General features: G+C 30.6%; 1 protein-coding gene across 1 annotated transcript in view; it reads right to left on the bottom strand.

Moving 5' to 3' along the window:
- Positions 1-247: 247 nt before the first annotated feature.
- Positions 248-16,392, bottom strand: part of LOC132734264 (cadherin EGF LAG seven-pass G-type receptor 2-like) — a 51,479-nt gene continuing 35,334 nt past the window's right edge. Inside the window, exons 9-26 of the mRNA XM_060720968.1 lie at positions 16,030-16,154; positions 15,288-15,371; positions 14,069-14,242; positions 13,696-13,829; positions 12,823-12,932; positions 12,350-12,486; positions 11,721-11,795; positions 10,176-10,334; positions 9,445-9,578; positions 8,540-8,649; positions 7,980-8,116; positions 7,276-7,350; positions 5,406-5,564; positions 4,663-4,796; positions 3,744-3,853; positions 3,215-3,351; positions 2,877-2,951; positions 248-489 (exon numbers count right to left, since the gene is read on the bottom strand). Of these exons, the coding sequence (XP_060576951.1) occupies positions 263-489; positions 2,877-2,951; positions 3,215-3,351; positions 3,744-3,853; positions 4,663-4,796; positions 5,406-5,564; positions 7,276-7,350; positions 7,980-8,116; positions 8,540-8,649; positions 9,445-9,578; positions 10,176-10,334; positions 11,721-11,795; positions 12,350-12,486; positions 12,823-12,932; positions 13,696-13,829; positions 14,069-14,242; positions 15,288-15,371; positions 16,030-16,154 (2,296 nt within the window). The 3' untranslated portion in view covers positions 248-262. The remainder of the gene's footprint in view (positions 490-2,876; positions 2,952-3,214; positions 3,352-3,743; positions 3,854-4,662; positions 4,797-5,405; positions 5,565-7,275; positions 7,351-7,979; positions 8,117-8,539; positions 8,650-9,444; positions 9,579-10,175; positions 10,335-11,720; positions 11,796-12,349; positions 12,487-12,822; positions 12,933-13,695; positions 13,830-14,068; positions 14,243-15,287; positions 15,372-16,029; positions 16,155-16,392) is intronic.

Raw genomic sequence — 16,392 nt, 5'->3', positions numbered from 1 at the left:
ATCATCGCAAAAAGACATATATAATATTTATTAACCATAGTCTTTTGACAAATTTTACACTTTATTAAGTATATGTTTTAAAACTTATTCTTTTAATTTTAATGTTGTTTAAAATGGAATGCCTTTTCATCCTTCAAATAAGGGGCAAAGAAATTTAATAGCAGATGTCTTGTATTTAACATTGATGAAACTGTTATGCGAAAATCCTTTTGCTTATCATTTATAAAAACGCTGAAAGCTGATTTGTCAACAATTTTCAGCTCTAGCTCAGATGTTTTTTTCTCTTTAGTGCACTCTGAAAAAATAAATGAAATATGATAAAACTGATGCCTGCAAGAATAGTTATCTTGACATTCTGTGATGCAGACTTGTCACCGTTATCCTTAGCTGTCACAGTTACTTCATATGAAGATTTTGAGTCATAATTTAACTCTGCTGCAACTGTTATTTCTCCACTTGATTCGCCAATTTTAAATTCAGTCACTGATCCTTAAAACAAAAGTAAAAAAGGTGAAAGTAATTTAATAATAAGAAAATATTACTTTATGAAAGTTTGTTAAATTGGATAGTATATCCTTGATATTTTTCAATTTAGATAATACACCTTACACACATAAATATACGTTTAATATCCAGTGTGTACAATGGCCACTGGCAGTGATAAAAGAAAACATATTATCCCAGACTATCACTCATATTTATATCTGCTAAAATCGCAGAATTGAATTGTAAAAACTTAATTTTCAACCCAATAAAAACTATCATTCTTAAGGATTTTACAAAACAGTTCAGCCAGTGATTTTTATTAAATTATCAGATCAACCTGTAGCTTAAAGGGGATAAATATAGAATAATAAATTATAAATGGGGAAAAGCTGGAATCAAACACCAACAACTGAGAATGTAACAAATTTTTACTTTAAATCAAATTTTCCATTTCATATTAAGATTTAGAGCTGTTTATTTTATTATTGAACTTTATTTTATTGCAGTTACAGGCTTTGTTGTTCCAGCGGAAATCATGATTTTATTTTAGGGAAAAAATAGCATATTTTGAATTGGAGAAACTATCTGTTTGCTAGAGCAAAAAACCTTTTAAAGACTAAAATATACAAAAATAATCATGGACCCATTTCAAACTATACATATACATACTGTTTTAGATCATTACTGATATACATGCTAGATATGTTCTAAAGACATAGGTTGTGTAATTTTGATGCTAAATATAGCCTCTTCGTCACGTGGTTTAATACGCCTACAACAAGTATTTATCTGTTCCTTTTTCTTCTGACATTCCTGGTAACACTTTTTAGAGGAAACATACCGGCTCTTTCTGTCCAGTATGTGATAAAAATAATCAACAAAACATCAAAGCAATTTATTTAAATGAATAAAAATTCGAAATACTGACAACTCATTGCTTAATCCATATATACTTCACTTATCTAAAAATAATATTTCCATCGCAGTCATTTACTGAAATATGTGAATATGTCTTATTCATTTAAGAAAAGGTACAAACTATGCTTGAGAAGCTACATTATCTATTACGGGTCAAGATAATTGGTCCTTTCTTACAAAAAAAAAATTAAAAAAAAAGAAAATAAACAACGCAAAAAAGCAACAACAAAAACAAGAGGGCCATGATGGCCCTGAAGTCGCTCACCTGTATATAGGTCCCCGGAGCAGGGCCAGTTTAAACCCCAGGGCTTTTATTTGAACAAACTTGGAAGACACCCATTAGAAGATATTTCATGCTTAACATCTAAAGTCTAGCTGGTCAAGTTTTTTTCTTTACACATATAGATAAAAACAATGACACACCTGGGGTAGGGCCAGTTTTGACCTAAGGGCTTTTATTTGAACAATCTTTGTAGACACTTACTAGAAAATGTTCCATGCTTAATATCTAAACTCTAGCTATTCGGGTTTTTTCAAAGAAGACTTTTAAGTTTTTGCTATACACATGTAAGGAAAATCAATGTCAGCCCGGGCGGGGCCAATTTTGACCCCAGGGCTTTTATTTGAACAAATTTGGTAGACATCCATTAGAACATGTTTCATACCAAATATCTAAGCTCTAGCTCTTTGGGTTTTTTAGAAGAAGATTTTTTAAGTTTGTACTATATGCATATAGGGAAAATCAATGACCCCAGGGCTTTTATTTGAACAAACTTGGTAGACACCCATTAGAAGATGTTATGCTTAATATCTTAGCTCTAGCTCTTTGGGTTCTTTAAAACATTTTTTTTAAGTTTTTACTATATGCATATAGAGAAAATCAATGACCCCCTAGGGTGGGGCCAATTTTGACCCCAGGGATTTTATTTGAATAATCTTGGTAGACACCCACAAGAAGATGTTTCATGCCAAATATCTAAGCTCTAGCTCTTTGGGTATTTTAGAAGAAGATGTTTAAAGTTTTTTCTTTTGGTTGCCATGGTAACCAGAGTTCTGCATGGAATGGAATTCTTTGAACAACTTTGTTAAGGCTTCACACAAGGAACATCCCTGTGAAGTTTCATTATGATTTGCCTTATGGTTTCAGAGGAGATGTCGTTTAAAAAGTGTGAACGGACAACGGACGACGTACGACGGACGACAGACGACGGACGAAGAGTGATCCTAATAGGTCACCCTGAGCATATGCTCAGGTGAGCTAACAACAAACTGCCAGTTTGTTAATGCCACTTCATTTTCATTTTTTTGTGTATATAAGTGTGTATAACATATCTTCTTTGTGTGCAGTCGAAACATCTTCATTTCATATTTACATGGAGGATGTGTAACAATTATAGATATCTTTATCAAAATTTAAATTGGGCAGCTTTTATGTTTAATACAGCAATATAATCATATAACATGTTACATACCAAGAGAATAAGTAACTTTGTTGTTAGTTTCCGTGAGGTCATCATCAGTTGCTGTTACAGTGAGAACTTTTAAACCTGAATCAAGAAAAGAAATCTGTTTAATCTATTAATGAATTTAAAAGCGAATTATGTGTCAAGAGAACAAAAAACACCCCCCCTCAAAAAAAAATGTTGCCTTAAACATAGCATCTTTTTGATATTACATCAACTAAACTGTGGGGATGTATACAAATTATGAAGTTAAATATAAAAAAGTAAATAAAGTTGTCGGCAGCAAGGAAAAGGTTTGAAAATGAGAATAATCAAGATCTAATTTAAGTCTTCTAATAACCTCTTACCGATTTCCGCAGTTTCTTGTACACTTGCTTCATAGGACACACCTGTCTTAAACTTAGGAGACTGTGTGTTTGAGTCTTTTATGTTTATCTCGACTTGAATAGTTTCATCATCCGTTTTATCGTTGCCATCAGAAACCCTGTTACATTATAAACAATTGACACTTTTTCCAAAATATTGGTAACCTAAAAGGTCTCTAGAGCCCCTCCCCCAAAATGCAACTTTTTTCTCTCTCAAAGACGTTTAGGTATCTTTTTTCAAAACACTAAACATTGGCCATATATCTGAACCATCTTATGCTTTTGTTCAGTTTAACATTAAGAATTGGAGCGAAATAAAAGTATAAGTTTGTCCACAGTAGCGGAAATGATCTAGAGTTGTCACATGAATATATAGAAATGAAAAGAGTTGTGACATGAACAATAAATTGATAACATTATTTTTAAGTCAGTGAAATGACTTTACAAAGTAAAAAATTACAACGACATGATTAATATATTCAATTTGATTTCAAAAACTGCAGTAATTTACTTTAATGATAGGGTGTATGACTGTACAGCATCAGCGACGTCAACGTTAAATGTGCCTTTTGTTTTAAGTTCATTATTCTCCACGACAAACTTTACTGGATCATCTGGAGTCTGTTATAAATAGAAAAGAATTTGTTTAACTGTGGTGGCTATAAAGTAAAAGGAAAATTTTTGAAATGAGGTGAACGTGTTTCATCATGTAACAAAAACAACAACAACAACTAAGGCGACGACGACAACAACAACAACAACAACAACACAAATTAGTCATAAAAAACAGCCACAAAAGCAACAAATGATTTATAAACTTGAAATATATAGTGTTTTATTTCTTGAATACATGATGTCATATTTGTTCGTTGTCCTCCATCTGATGGCAGACTGGTTGCTTCCGAAAATATTTAGTGATTAGTTTCTGTAAATATGCTAACCTAATTGTTTGCTTTGCAAATATACTGGCATAGTAGTTAATTTTTGTATGAAAGACGGTATCACAATTTTATATAACCAATAAATGTGTTTTGGCGTGAAAAAATTGATTTTCTTTGCATCAAAATCTACTAAAATAACACAGAATTCATTACAATTAGCTGATCATAAACATATTTTATAATGAATATAAAATACTAAAACACCATAATTTAGAACATGTAAAGACATGAAGCTATAAAAGTCACACATACATTCAGGAAAGTTTTTTTCTTTTACGAAATAGTGTCTGCATAAACGTTAACTAAAATTACTCCCAAACATTCTTTTCTCGATTGAATTTGCCCGGCTTACACTTTTTGAACTTCCTTTTATTACTTACGGAAATGGAAATTATATCAGGCAAAAATATTGAGCCTGGTCGGACTACACGTATATTAAACAATTCAAATTATTAAATTTTCGCATATCCATATGTATAAAACACAAACCTGTGAAACGATTGTGTATATAGGTGAATCGCCGTCTTCGTCAGAAGCTTCGAGCGTTTTTACTAAAGAACCGTCTGCACTTGCTTCAAGAACATCTATTTTGTCATTATTTATTGGTGAAGTAAATTTTGGCGCTAAATAAAAAATGGAAAAAGATGTAAACAATAAACAAGTCTAAATATGTCTGATTTTCAAAATAAATAATGCTTTTTAACAAGCCTTCATATTGTATTAGGTTTGACTTTTCTCCTCCTTGTTTTATTCCAAATGAATCAGGCACCCTATTATCATTTGTTCAGTATTATAATTTGTTACATTTAAGTGACTTTAATGGTATTTTCCTTCGCCATATTCTGATAAAGCATCGCGAAAAAGATTTTATATGGATTATACTTAGAATTTTGAAATCTTTGCACTTAAATTAACTTTATTCACATTATATGTTATTCATTCTTTTAATTTTACTGACGTTTAAGATGGAATGCCGTTGTTTTTTCAAAAAGGGGCAAAGACAATTTAGCAGCCGGCCAATAAACTGAACATTGATGAAACAACCATGCGAACATCCTATATTACAATCGAGCATTTAATACATTTGATGCGTATCAAAATACTGAATGCTGGAAATCTTTTTTGGATAATGAAAATGTCAACAATTTTCAGCTTTAGCTCAGACAAGTTTTTTTTCTCTTTTGAGCGCTCTGGAAAAACAAAACATCATTTGAATATGATAAAACTGATACCTGTAAGAATTGTTATCTTGACATTCTGTGTTGCAGACTTGCCACCGTTATCCTTAGCTGTCACAGTTACATCATATGAAGATTTTGTGTTATAACTTAACTCTGATGCAACTGTTATTTCTCCACTTGACTCACCAATAATAAATTCAGTCACTGACCCTTAAAACAAAAGTAGAAATGGTTAAAGTATTTAATGATACGAAAATATTACTCTTTAAAAGTTTGTTAAATTGGATAGTATATCCTTGATAATTTTCAATTTAGAAAATACACCTTATACACGTAAATATACGTTTAATATCCAGTGTGTACAATGGCCACTGGGAGTGATTAAAGAAAACGTATTATCCCAGACTATCACTCACATTTACATTTAACCGTCATACTGCTTAATTCCCAGAATTGAATTGTGAAACTTAATTTTCAACCCAATAAAATAATCATTCTTAAGGATTTCACAGTGATTTTCTTTTAAATTATCAGATCAACTTGTTGCTTAAAGGGACTCCACTGAGGTTAAAAAGTGTAAAAACAAAACATTTTAAAGTATTTCATTAATGAGTTGGGGCACTGTAAAGAGAAACATGTGCAAAGATAGTTTAGAAATATTATTTAAAATATACATTGAAAATCGTATGTTTATGCTTTCCTTAGCCCGATTTGAGTGAAAAGCGTTTAAATGCTTTTCATTTTGGGACATTATTTTACAATTTGAATAATTATACTGGATAAACGAAGTGCGCGAATGTTCTGAAATTTTGCTCAAAGATTAGTGGTCTAAACATACATCAAATGGTACATTTATCTGGAAAAAAATTTCAGTCCCATCATGTCAAAAAACCTCAGTGGAGTCCCTTTAATTGGGGAAAAATATAGCGCAATAAATTATAAATGGGGAAAAGCTGGAATCAAACACCAACAAATGAGAATGTAACAAACTTTACTTTAAATCAAATTTTTCTTATTCAAATTAATATTTAGAGCTGTTTATTTAATTATTGAACTTTATTTTATTGCAGTTACATACTTTTATGTTCCAATGGAAATCATGACTTTATTCTAGGGGAAAATATAACATATTTTGGATTGGAAAAACTGCCTTTTGGCTAAGGCAAATAGCCTGAAAATGACTAAAATATATAAAAAAACGGTCACTGGTAGATAATTATGGACTCATTTCAAATATACGGATACATTCTGTTCTAGATCAGTACTTATATACATGCTGATCTAGAAATGTTCTTAAGAAAACGTTGTTTAATTTTGATGCTAAATATAGCCTCTTCGTCACGTGATTTAATACGGCTATAACAGGCATTTGTCTGTTCCTTTTTCTGGCTCTCCTGGTAACACTGCATAAAGGAAACATACCGGCTCTTTCTGTCCAGTACGTGATAAAATTATCAACAAAACATCAAAGTAATTTGTTAAAATTAAGAAAAATTTAAAATGCTGACAATTCATTGCTTAATCCAGATATACTTTACTTATCTCAAAGTAATATAATTATCGCAGTCATTTACTGAAATCTGAGAATATGTCTAATTTGAGAAAGACAAGGTACAATGTTTGGGAAGCTGCATTCGCTATTACGGGTCAAGACAATTGATTCATTCTTACAAAAAATACTGATAAAAAAAGAAATTAAGAAGTTACAACAAAAAACAAATAAGTGCCAGTTGTTCAATACCACTTCACTTTCTTTTAAGTCTATATCGGTTACACGTAACATATCTTCTTTGTTTGCAGTCAAACATTCATATTTACATGGCGAATGTGTAACAATCATAAATATTTTCATTGATCACAATTTAATTTGGGCAGCGTATATGTTTAAAACAGCAATGTTATCATATAACATGTAACTTACCAAGAGAATAGGTAACTTTGTTGTTAGTTTCCGTGAGGTCGTCATCAGTTGCTGTTACAGTGAGAACTTTAAAACCTGAATCAAGAACAGAAATCTGTTTAATCTATAAATAAATTAAAAAGCGAATAATGTGTCTATAGTACAAACAAAAAACAACAACATCCCCCGAAAAAATATGCCTAAAACTTAGCATAATGAGTAGACAATTGATTTTTGTCTTCTCTGATATTTGTAACCTTTACCGCGCTTTATTTTCTTAAATTTGGACTAAACCAATTATCATATTGAGAAAAAAATCCAAAACATATACAAACTAAATACCAGTGTAGGATATGATCAGACAGCAAGGATGTGCTGGTTAATCTTGGTCTGAAATGGGTGCATTAGTAAAAATTTTGAAGAATAAAAAAGTAAGTCTTTTACGGTCAGCAGGCTTAAGACATTGTTATAATAGATTTTCGCAACTTTGGTCTTATTAAGTAAATGTATAATTATTATAAAAGTAATAAAAACTGTCATGTAACAAATTAAATAAACAGGCGATTTCCCTAGTTCTTTTTGATAGTACATCAACTAAACTGTGGGGTTGTATACAAGTTATGAACTTAATTATAAAAAAAAGTAAATAAAGTTGTCGGCAGCAAGGAAAAGGTTTGAAAACGAGAATAATCAAAAAATAATTAAAAATTCTTATAACTTCTTACCGATTTCTGCAGTTTCTTTTACACTTGCTTCATAGGACACACCTGTCTTAAACTTAGGGAACTGTGTGTTTGAGTCTTTTATGTTTATCACGACTTGAATAGTTTCATCATCCGTTTTATCGTTGCCATCTGAAACCCTGTTAAAGTATAATGAAACTCTGTTACAATATAAACAAATGACACCATTTTCAAAATGTTTGTAACCTAAAATGTCTATAAAGCCCCACAGGCAATGCATTTTTTTCTCTCTCTAAGACTATTACGTATCTTTTTTCAAAACGTTAAACATTGACCATATATCTGAACCATTTTATGCTTTTCGTGCAATTTGAAAATTTAGAACTGGAGCGATTTTGTATGGAAATAAAAATACAAGTTTGTCAACAGTTGCAGAAAACATCTAAAATTTGTCACATGAATAAATAAAAATGCAAAGATTTGTCAAATAACCATTAAATTTATAACATGATTTTAAGTCAGTGAAAGGATTTAACAAAGCGAAAAATTATAAGGACAACATTTACATATTCAATTTGATTAAATCAACTGCAATAATTTACTTTAATGAAAGGGTGTATGACTGTACAGCATCAGCGACGTCAACGTTAAATGTGCCTTTCGTTTTAAGTTCATTATTCTGCACAGCAAACTTTACTGGATCATCTGGAGTCTGTTATAAATAGAACAAAAATTGTGTAACTGTTGCTGCCTTAAAATAAAAAGGAAATTTTTGAACTGAGGTGAAAATGTATCATCATGTAACAACAACAACAACTAAGGCGACAAAAACAATAACAACAACACAAATCAGTCATATAAAAACAGCCACAAAAGCAACAAATGACTTATAAACTTGAAATAAATAGTGTTTTATGTCTTGATTACATGATGTCATATTTGTTCGTTTTCATCTATCTGATGGCAGACTGGTTGCTTCCGAAAATATTTAGTGGTTAGTTTCTGTAAATATGCTAACCTAATTGTTTGCTTCGCAAATATACTGGCATAGTAGTTTATGTTTGTATGAAAGACGGTATCACAATCTTATATAACAAATAAATGTGTTTTGGCGTGAAATATTTAATTTTCTTTGCATAAAAATCTACTAAAATAACACAAAATTCATTATAATTAGCTGATCATAAACATATTTTATAATGAATATAAAATACTAAAATATCATAATTTAAAGCATGTAAGGACATGAAGCTATAAAAGTCACACGTACATTCAGGATCTTTTTTTCTTTTACGAAATAGTGTCTGCATTAACGTTAACTAAAATTACTCTCAAACATTCTTTTCTCGATTGAATTTGCCCGGCTTACACTTTTTGAATTGCCTTTTATTACTTATGAAAATGGAAAGTATATCAGACAAAAGTATCGAGCCTGGTCGGACTACACGGAATTTAAACATTTCAAATTATTACATTTTTGGCATATTCATCTGTATAAAACACAAACCTGAGAAACGATTGTGTATATAGGTACATCGTCGTCTTCGTCCGAAGCTACGAGCGTTTTTACTAAAGAACCGTCTGCACTAGCTTCAGGAACATCTATTTTGTCATTATTTATTGGTGAAGTAAATTTTGGCGCTAAATGAAAAATGGAAAAAGATGTTAACAATAAACAAGTCTAAATATTTCTGATTTCCAAAATAAATAATGCTTTTTCACAAGCCTTCATAATTTATAAGGTTTGGTTTTTCTCCTCCTTGCTTTATTCGAAATGAATCAGGCACCCTCTTATCATTTGTTTAGTATTATAAGTTGTTACATTTAAGTGACTTTGATGGTATTTTTCTTCGCTATCGCGAAAAAGATTTCATATCTATAAATCATAGCATTTTGACATCTTTGCAAATTAACTTTATTAACAGTATATGTTATAAAATTTATTCTTTTAATTTTACTGACGTTTGTAATGGAATGCCTTTCTATATTTCAAAAGGGGCAAAGACAATTTAAAAGCAGGCGTATAAACTGAATATTGATGAAACTACCATGCGAACTCCTTTATTAATTACAATCGAGCATTTATTACATTTGATGCTGATCAAAAAGATGAATGCTGGAAATCCTTTCTTGAAAATGGAAATGTCAACAATTTTCAGCTTTAGCTGAGACAAGTTTTTTTCTCTTTTGAGCGCTCTGAAAAAACAAAACATCATTTGAATATGATAAAACTTATACCTGTAAGAATTGTTATCTTGACATTCTGTGTTGCAGACTTGCCACCGTTATCCTTAGCTGTCACAGTTACATCATATGAAGATTTTGTGTTATAACTTAACGGTGATGCTACTGTTATTTCTCCACTTGACTCGCCAATAATAAATTCAGTCACTGACACTTAAAACAAAAGTAGAAATGGTAAAAGTAATTTAATGATACGAAAATATTACTCTTTAAAAGTTTGTTCAATTGGATAGTATATCCTTGATAGTTTTCAATTTAGAAAATACACCTTACACACGTAAATATACGTTTAATACACACGTAAATATACGTTTAATATCCAGTGTGTACAATGGCCACTGGGAGTGATTAAAGAAAACGTATTATCCAAATTTACATTTAACTGTCATACTGCTTAATTCCCAGAATTGAATTGTGAAACTTAATTTTCAACCCAATAAAAATTATCATTCTTAAGGATTTCAAAAAAAAGTTCAGCAAGTGATTTATTTTTGAAATTATCAGATCAACCTGTAGCTTAATGGGGGAAAATGTAGCACAATGAATTATAAAAGGAGAAAAGCTGGAATCAAACACCAACAAATGAGAATGTAACAATCTTTACTTTAAATCAATTTTTTCATTTCAAATTAATATTTAGAGCTGTTTATTTAATTATTGAACTTTTTTTTATTGCAGTTAAAGACTTTTTTGTTCCAGTGGAAATCATGAATTTATTCTAGGGGAAAATATAACATATTTTGGATTGGAGAAACTGACTGTTGGCTAAGGCAAACAGCCTGTAAAAGACTAAAAATATATATATATAAAAACGGTCACTGTTAGTTTATTATGGACCCATTTCAAATATTCGGATACATTCTGTTCTAGATCAGTACTTATATACATGCTGATCTAGATATGTTCTGGGGACAAAGTTGTGTAATTTTGATCTCTTCGTCACGTGATTTAAAACGGCTATAACAATCATTTATCTTTTTTTTCTGACTTTCCTGGTAACACTACGACGTAGAGGAAACATACCGGCTCTTTCCGTCCAGTACGTGATAAAAATAATCAACAAACCATCAAAACAATTAGTTAAAATTAATAAAAATTTAAAATACTGACAATTAATTGCTTAATCCAGATATACTTTTCTTATCTCAAAATAATATTATTATCGCAGTCATTTACTGAAATCTGTGAATATGTCTAATTTGAGTAAGACAAGGTACAAATTAAGTTTGGGAAGCTGCATTTGCTATTACGGGTCAGGATAATTGGTTCATTCTTACAAAAAATAATGATAAAAAAAAGAAATTAAAACGTAACAACAAAAAACAAATAACTGCCGATTGTTTAATGCTACTTCATGTTCTTTTTAGTGTATATCGGTTACACCTAACATATCTTCTTTGTGTGCAGTCGAAACATTTTTATTTCATATTTACATGGAGAATGTGTAACAATCATTAATATTTTCATTGATCACAATTTAATTTGGCCAGCGTATATGTTTAAAACAGCTGCAATGTTATCATATAACATGTAACATACCAAGAGAATAAGTAACTTTGTTGTTAGTTTCCGTGAGGTCGTCATCAGTGGCTGTTACAGTGAGAACTTTAAAACCTGAATCAAGAAAAGAAAGAAATCTGTTTAATCTATTAATGAATTAAAAAGCGAATTATGTGTCAGTAGTACAAACAAAACAAAAAAACAACAACATCCCCCCAAAAATGCCTAAAACTTAGAATAATGAGGAGGCAATTGACTTATGTAGTCTCTGATATTTGTAACCTTTACCACGCTGTATTTTCTTAAAGTTGGACTAAACCAATTATCATATTGAAAAAAGATCCAAACAATGTACAAACTGAATAACAAGAATAAGTCTTTTACGGTCAGCAGGCTTAAGACATTGATATAAAAGTTTTTCTCAACTTTGTTCTAATTAAGTTAATATATGTTATAAAATTAATAATTTTAAAAGCTGTCATGTAACAAATTAAACAAACAGGCGATTTCCCAAGTTCTTTTTGATAGTACATCAACTAAACTGTGAGGTTGTATACAAGTTATATACTTGAATATATAAAAAAGTAAATAAAGTTCTTGGCAGCAAGGAAAAGGTTTGAAAACGAGAATAATCAAAAACTAATTAAAAAATTCTTATAATTTCTTACCGATTTCTGCAGTTTCTTTAACACTTGCTTCATAGGACACTCCTGTCTTAAACGTAGGGGTCTGTGTGTTTGAGTCTTTTATGTTTATCACGACTTGAATATTTTTATCATCCGTTTTATCGTTGCCATCTGAAACCCTGTTAAAATATAATGAGACCCTGTTACAATATAAACAAATGACACCATTTTCAAAATGTTTGTAACCTAAAAGGTCTATAGAGCCCCACAGGCAATGCAACTTTTTTCTCTCTCTAAGACTATTACGTATCTTTTTCAAAACGTTAAACATTGGCCATATATCTGAATTATCTTATGCTTTTCGTGCAATTTGAAAATTTGAAATGGAAAGAGTTGTCACATGAAAATTAAATTGATAACATAATTTTAGGTCAGTGAAAGGATTTAACAAAGTGAAAAATTATAACGAAAACATTTACATATTCAATTTGATTTTAAAAACTGCAATAATTTACTTTAATGAAAGGGTGTATGACTGTACAGCATCAGCAACGTCAACGTTAAATGTGCCTTTCGTTTTAAGCTCATTATTCTGCACAGCAAACATAACTGGATCATCTGGAGTCTGTTATAAATAGAAAGGAATTTGTTTAACTGTGGTGGCTATAAAGTAAAAAGAAAACTTTTGAACTGAGGTGAATATGTATCATGTAAAAACAACAACTAAGGCGACAACAACCCAAATCACTCATATAAAAATAGCCATAAAGCAACAAATGATTGATAAACTTGAAATAAATAGCGTTTTATTTCCCGAATACATGATGTCATATTTGTTTGGTTTCATTCATCTAATGCCAGATTGGTTTGTAGAAAATATATAGTGGTTTGTTTCTGTAAATATGCTAACATAATTGTTTGTTTCTGTTAAAATGCTGGCATAGTAGGTTTTTTGTATGAAAGATGATATCACTATCTTGAAGAACCAAAAACTTTGTTATGGACTGAAACTTATCTGAAATTTTCTCAGAATAAATATAATAAAATAACACAAAGTTCACTACAATTTTATAAACAAATATAAAATAGAAGAATATCATTACTTAATTATAGCATGTAAGGACATGAAGCTTTGAAAGCTAACAGAGACATTTAGGAAGTTTTTTTTCTTTTACGAAATTATGTCTGAAAAAAACGTAATCGAAATATTACTCTTAAACCTTCATTTCTTGATTGAATTTGTCCAGCTTACACTTTTGAACTGTCTTTTATTACTGCTTAGATATTAAGATGAATATGAAAAGTGAATAGAGCCTTGTCGGAATATACACATGTTAAACATTTCAAATTATGAAATTTTCGCATATCCTTATGTGTAAAACACAAACCTGAGAAACGATTGTGTATGTAAGTGTACCTCCGTCTTCGTCCGAAGCTTCTAGTGTTTTTACTAAATAACCGTCTGTACTATCTTCATTAACATCTATTTTGTCATTATTTATTGGTGAAGTAAAGGAAGGCGCTAAATGAAAAAGATATAACAATAAACACTTAGTTTTTTTTAAGAATAATTTTTCAGTTATTATCAGCTTCCCAAGTAGTTCATTATAAACCTTAAAGACAGTTAATTATATACAATTAAATTCATTTTACTATCTATTTATCAATTGCTGTTATCTAATTAATCATATTTCTACATCTATATTCAGGAGCTGTGCATGTAACGTTTCTTGAATTCATATTTGTATCATAATTATTTACCTGTTAAAAGTTTGATAATTAGTTCTTGGTCAGAAGTTTTAGACTCATCTGGATCGCTATCCGAGGCTGTTACTGTCAGTGTGTAGGATGATTTTGTCGTGTAATCAAATGTTGCACCTTCTTTAACTATAATCTCGTCTTTGCTGGACCCACTGAGTTCAAATGATGATGCATCTGAGAAAAGATATAAATACATGTATAGGAATTGTGCGTGTTACAAGAAAACAACAAGAAGAGTGATAAGTGATCACATGTGTCGTCGGATTATAGCCAATTCATCTGTTCTATTGGTTCTATTGAGGGGGGATTAGACAGTTGTTCACTTTGTATCATGTTGAAGTTATTGTGTAGCAAGAGAAAACATTTAACATGCCAAAACGCACTGTTTTCATTTAAGGGCCATAATTAGCCAAAATCAATCAACAGGGAAACCGATTGAATATGCGCAAGTACTCGAGGTACCGATCAATTCTGTAATGTTTCACTCAAATTTCATAAGTAGTATAAGAGATGTAGAAGTAGTTCGGACACAACTTGAAAACATAAAAATAATTAAAGGGCCATAACTATGACGAAAATCATTGAACCAAAAATGCTGACGATATACACAACTCAACTTGATACTGATAACTTCTGTACAGTTGATATGAAATTGCACCAGTAATTTTTTAATAAATTCAACAGACAGAAGGACAGACAGGCTGACAGACATGCAACAGCAAAAGTATGTATATAAGCCTGGCTTATTTGTTATAACATGTATCAGTTGTTTAGTAGCAAGCAACACAATACCTACACTAAATGAAACCGGTTTGGATTTGACGTTGGACACAAACTCGATTTAGGGTATCAAGCTGATTAAAAGTCATCGTAGATATTGGCTGACTTTGTTATATGATTTTATACCTACATGTTACTGTTTATTACCCGAACATTCTAGCTTATTACATATTAAACTATTAAATACATGTACGTAAAGAACAACTTATTGCAGCATTTCAGGCATAAACACGCTAATATGAATTTAAAAGTAATTTAAATGTATTTTTGCTATCTTTTTCAACGAATAAACTTGCACTACAAAATCGAGAATAAGGCTTATGCTAGGATTAAAGTAAAACACCGTCTGTCTGTCTGTTGCATTCATTTTTTTCACATTAAATATTTTACTTCTTATCAACAAAAAGCATTGAAATATAACATAATGTTTAACACTTACCATCACCACTTAAAGAATAAGATACTTTATTGAATTCTGGATCACCGTCTTGGTCGGATGCTACTAATTTAATTACTGTTGCACCTGTCAATTATTCAAAAGGAAAAATATTTATTTACGTTGATCAAAACAAACTTGGTCACACGAATAATGATAATTAGCATTTAAATGATCGTGATTTTGGAAAGATAGGTTTTTTCCGTGGTGAAAATCCTAAAATATATTTTCATTATGTTGTAATTTTTATTGCATTTAACAAGCACATCTACGTGTGGTATGTGTATCTTTATTTTTTTTGTTCATATGATTTTGGAGAATGTGAACATTTATAACTTTCAAATAGATACATTTTCAAATACTTCACGCTTTGCTTGTGTGATAATTATAAAATATTCCACATGTTTTTACTTTTAAAATTGTTCATTTAAAAAAAAACATTTCCGGGCAGAATAATTGCGTATGTTAAAGCTTTGGAAAAGTACGCTTATTGGGACTGTTTGAATAATGCTATTTTTGTCTACCGTACTTCAAAATTTGATCTTTATGAACAACGCGTTTAATTCTATACATACTAACCTTTTATTTATTTATGCGTTTTATAATGAATAGCAAAAAAGAGCGACAAAGAGCGTCAAAAATATCGTACATTAATATATGTAATATATTTAAAGTTATGTGTCTATATTTCCCTGTATTAGATGAACAAAGCGAAAGTCTCGATATGATAACATTGAAAACTGACCTGGAGAAGACGATTCTGAGATGGAAGCCTCAGAGGCACTTGTGAAAACTGGAGCAAATTCATTGTCATCTTCGAGTTCAATACTAGTTTCTAACGTTGATGAAAGGCCTGATACATCTGTTACTCTGAAATGAAGGAGGCAGATTAATAAAATTAAAAGCAAATTAAGCCCGATGATTTTTAATTAGCCCTCAACTCACCACACCTCTCCTCTTCATCCCCAGTGGGACATAAGGCCATAACCAGTTCCCTCTGATGATGAATTAGCCCTACATTTCGCTAAAAACGTTTTCCAGTGTAATTTCCATTACAACAAGAATTTGTAACAGAGTTACAAATGTCCTCCGCCTCGTGGAAGTTTTA

This window comes from Ruditapes philippinarum, unplaced genomic scaffold (assembly GCF_026571515.1).
Source record: "Ruditapes philippinarum isolate M1 unplaced genomic scaffold, ASM2657151v2 ctg5840_1_1_1_1, whole genome shotgun sequence".
NCBI lineage: Eukaryota > Metazoa > Mollusca > Bivalvia > Venerida > Veneridae > Ruditapes > Ruditapes philippinarum.
This window is presented reverse-complemented; position numbering and strand designations above follow the sequence as displayed.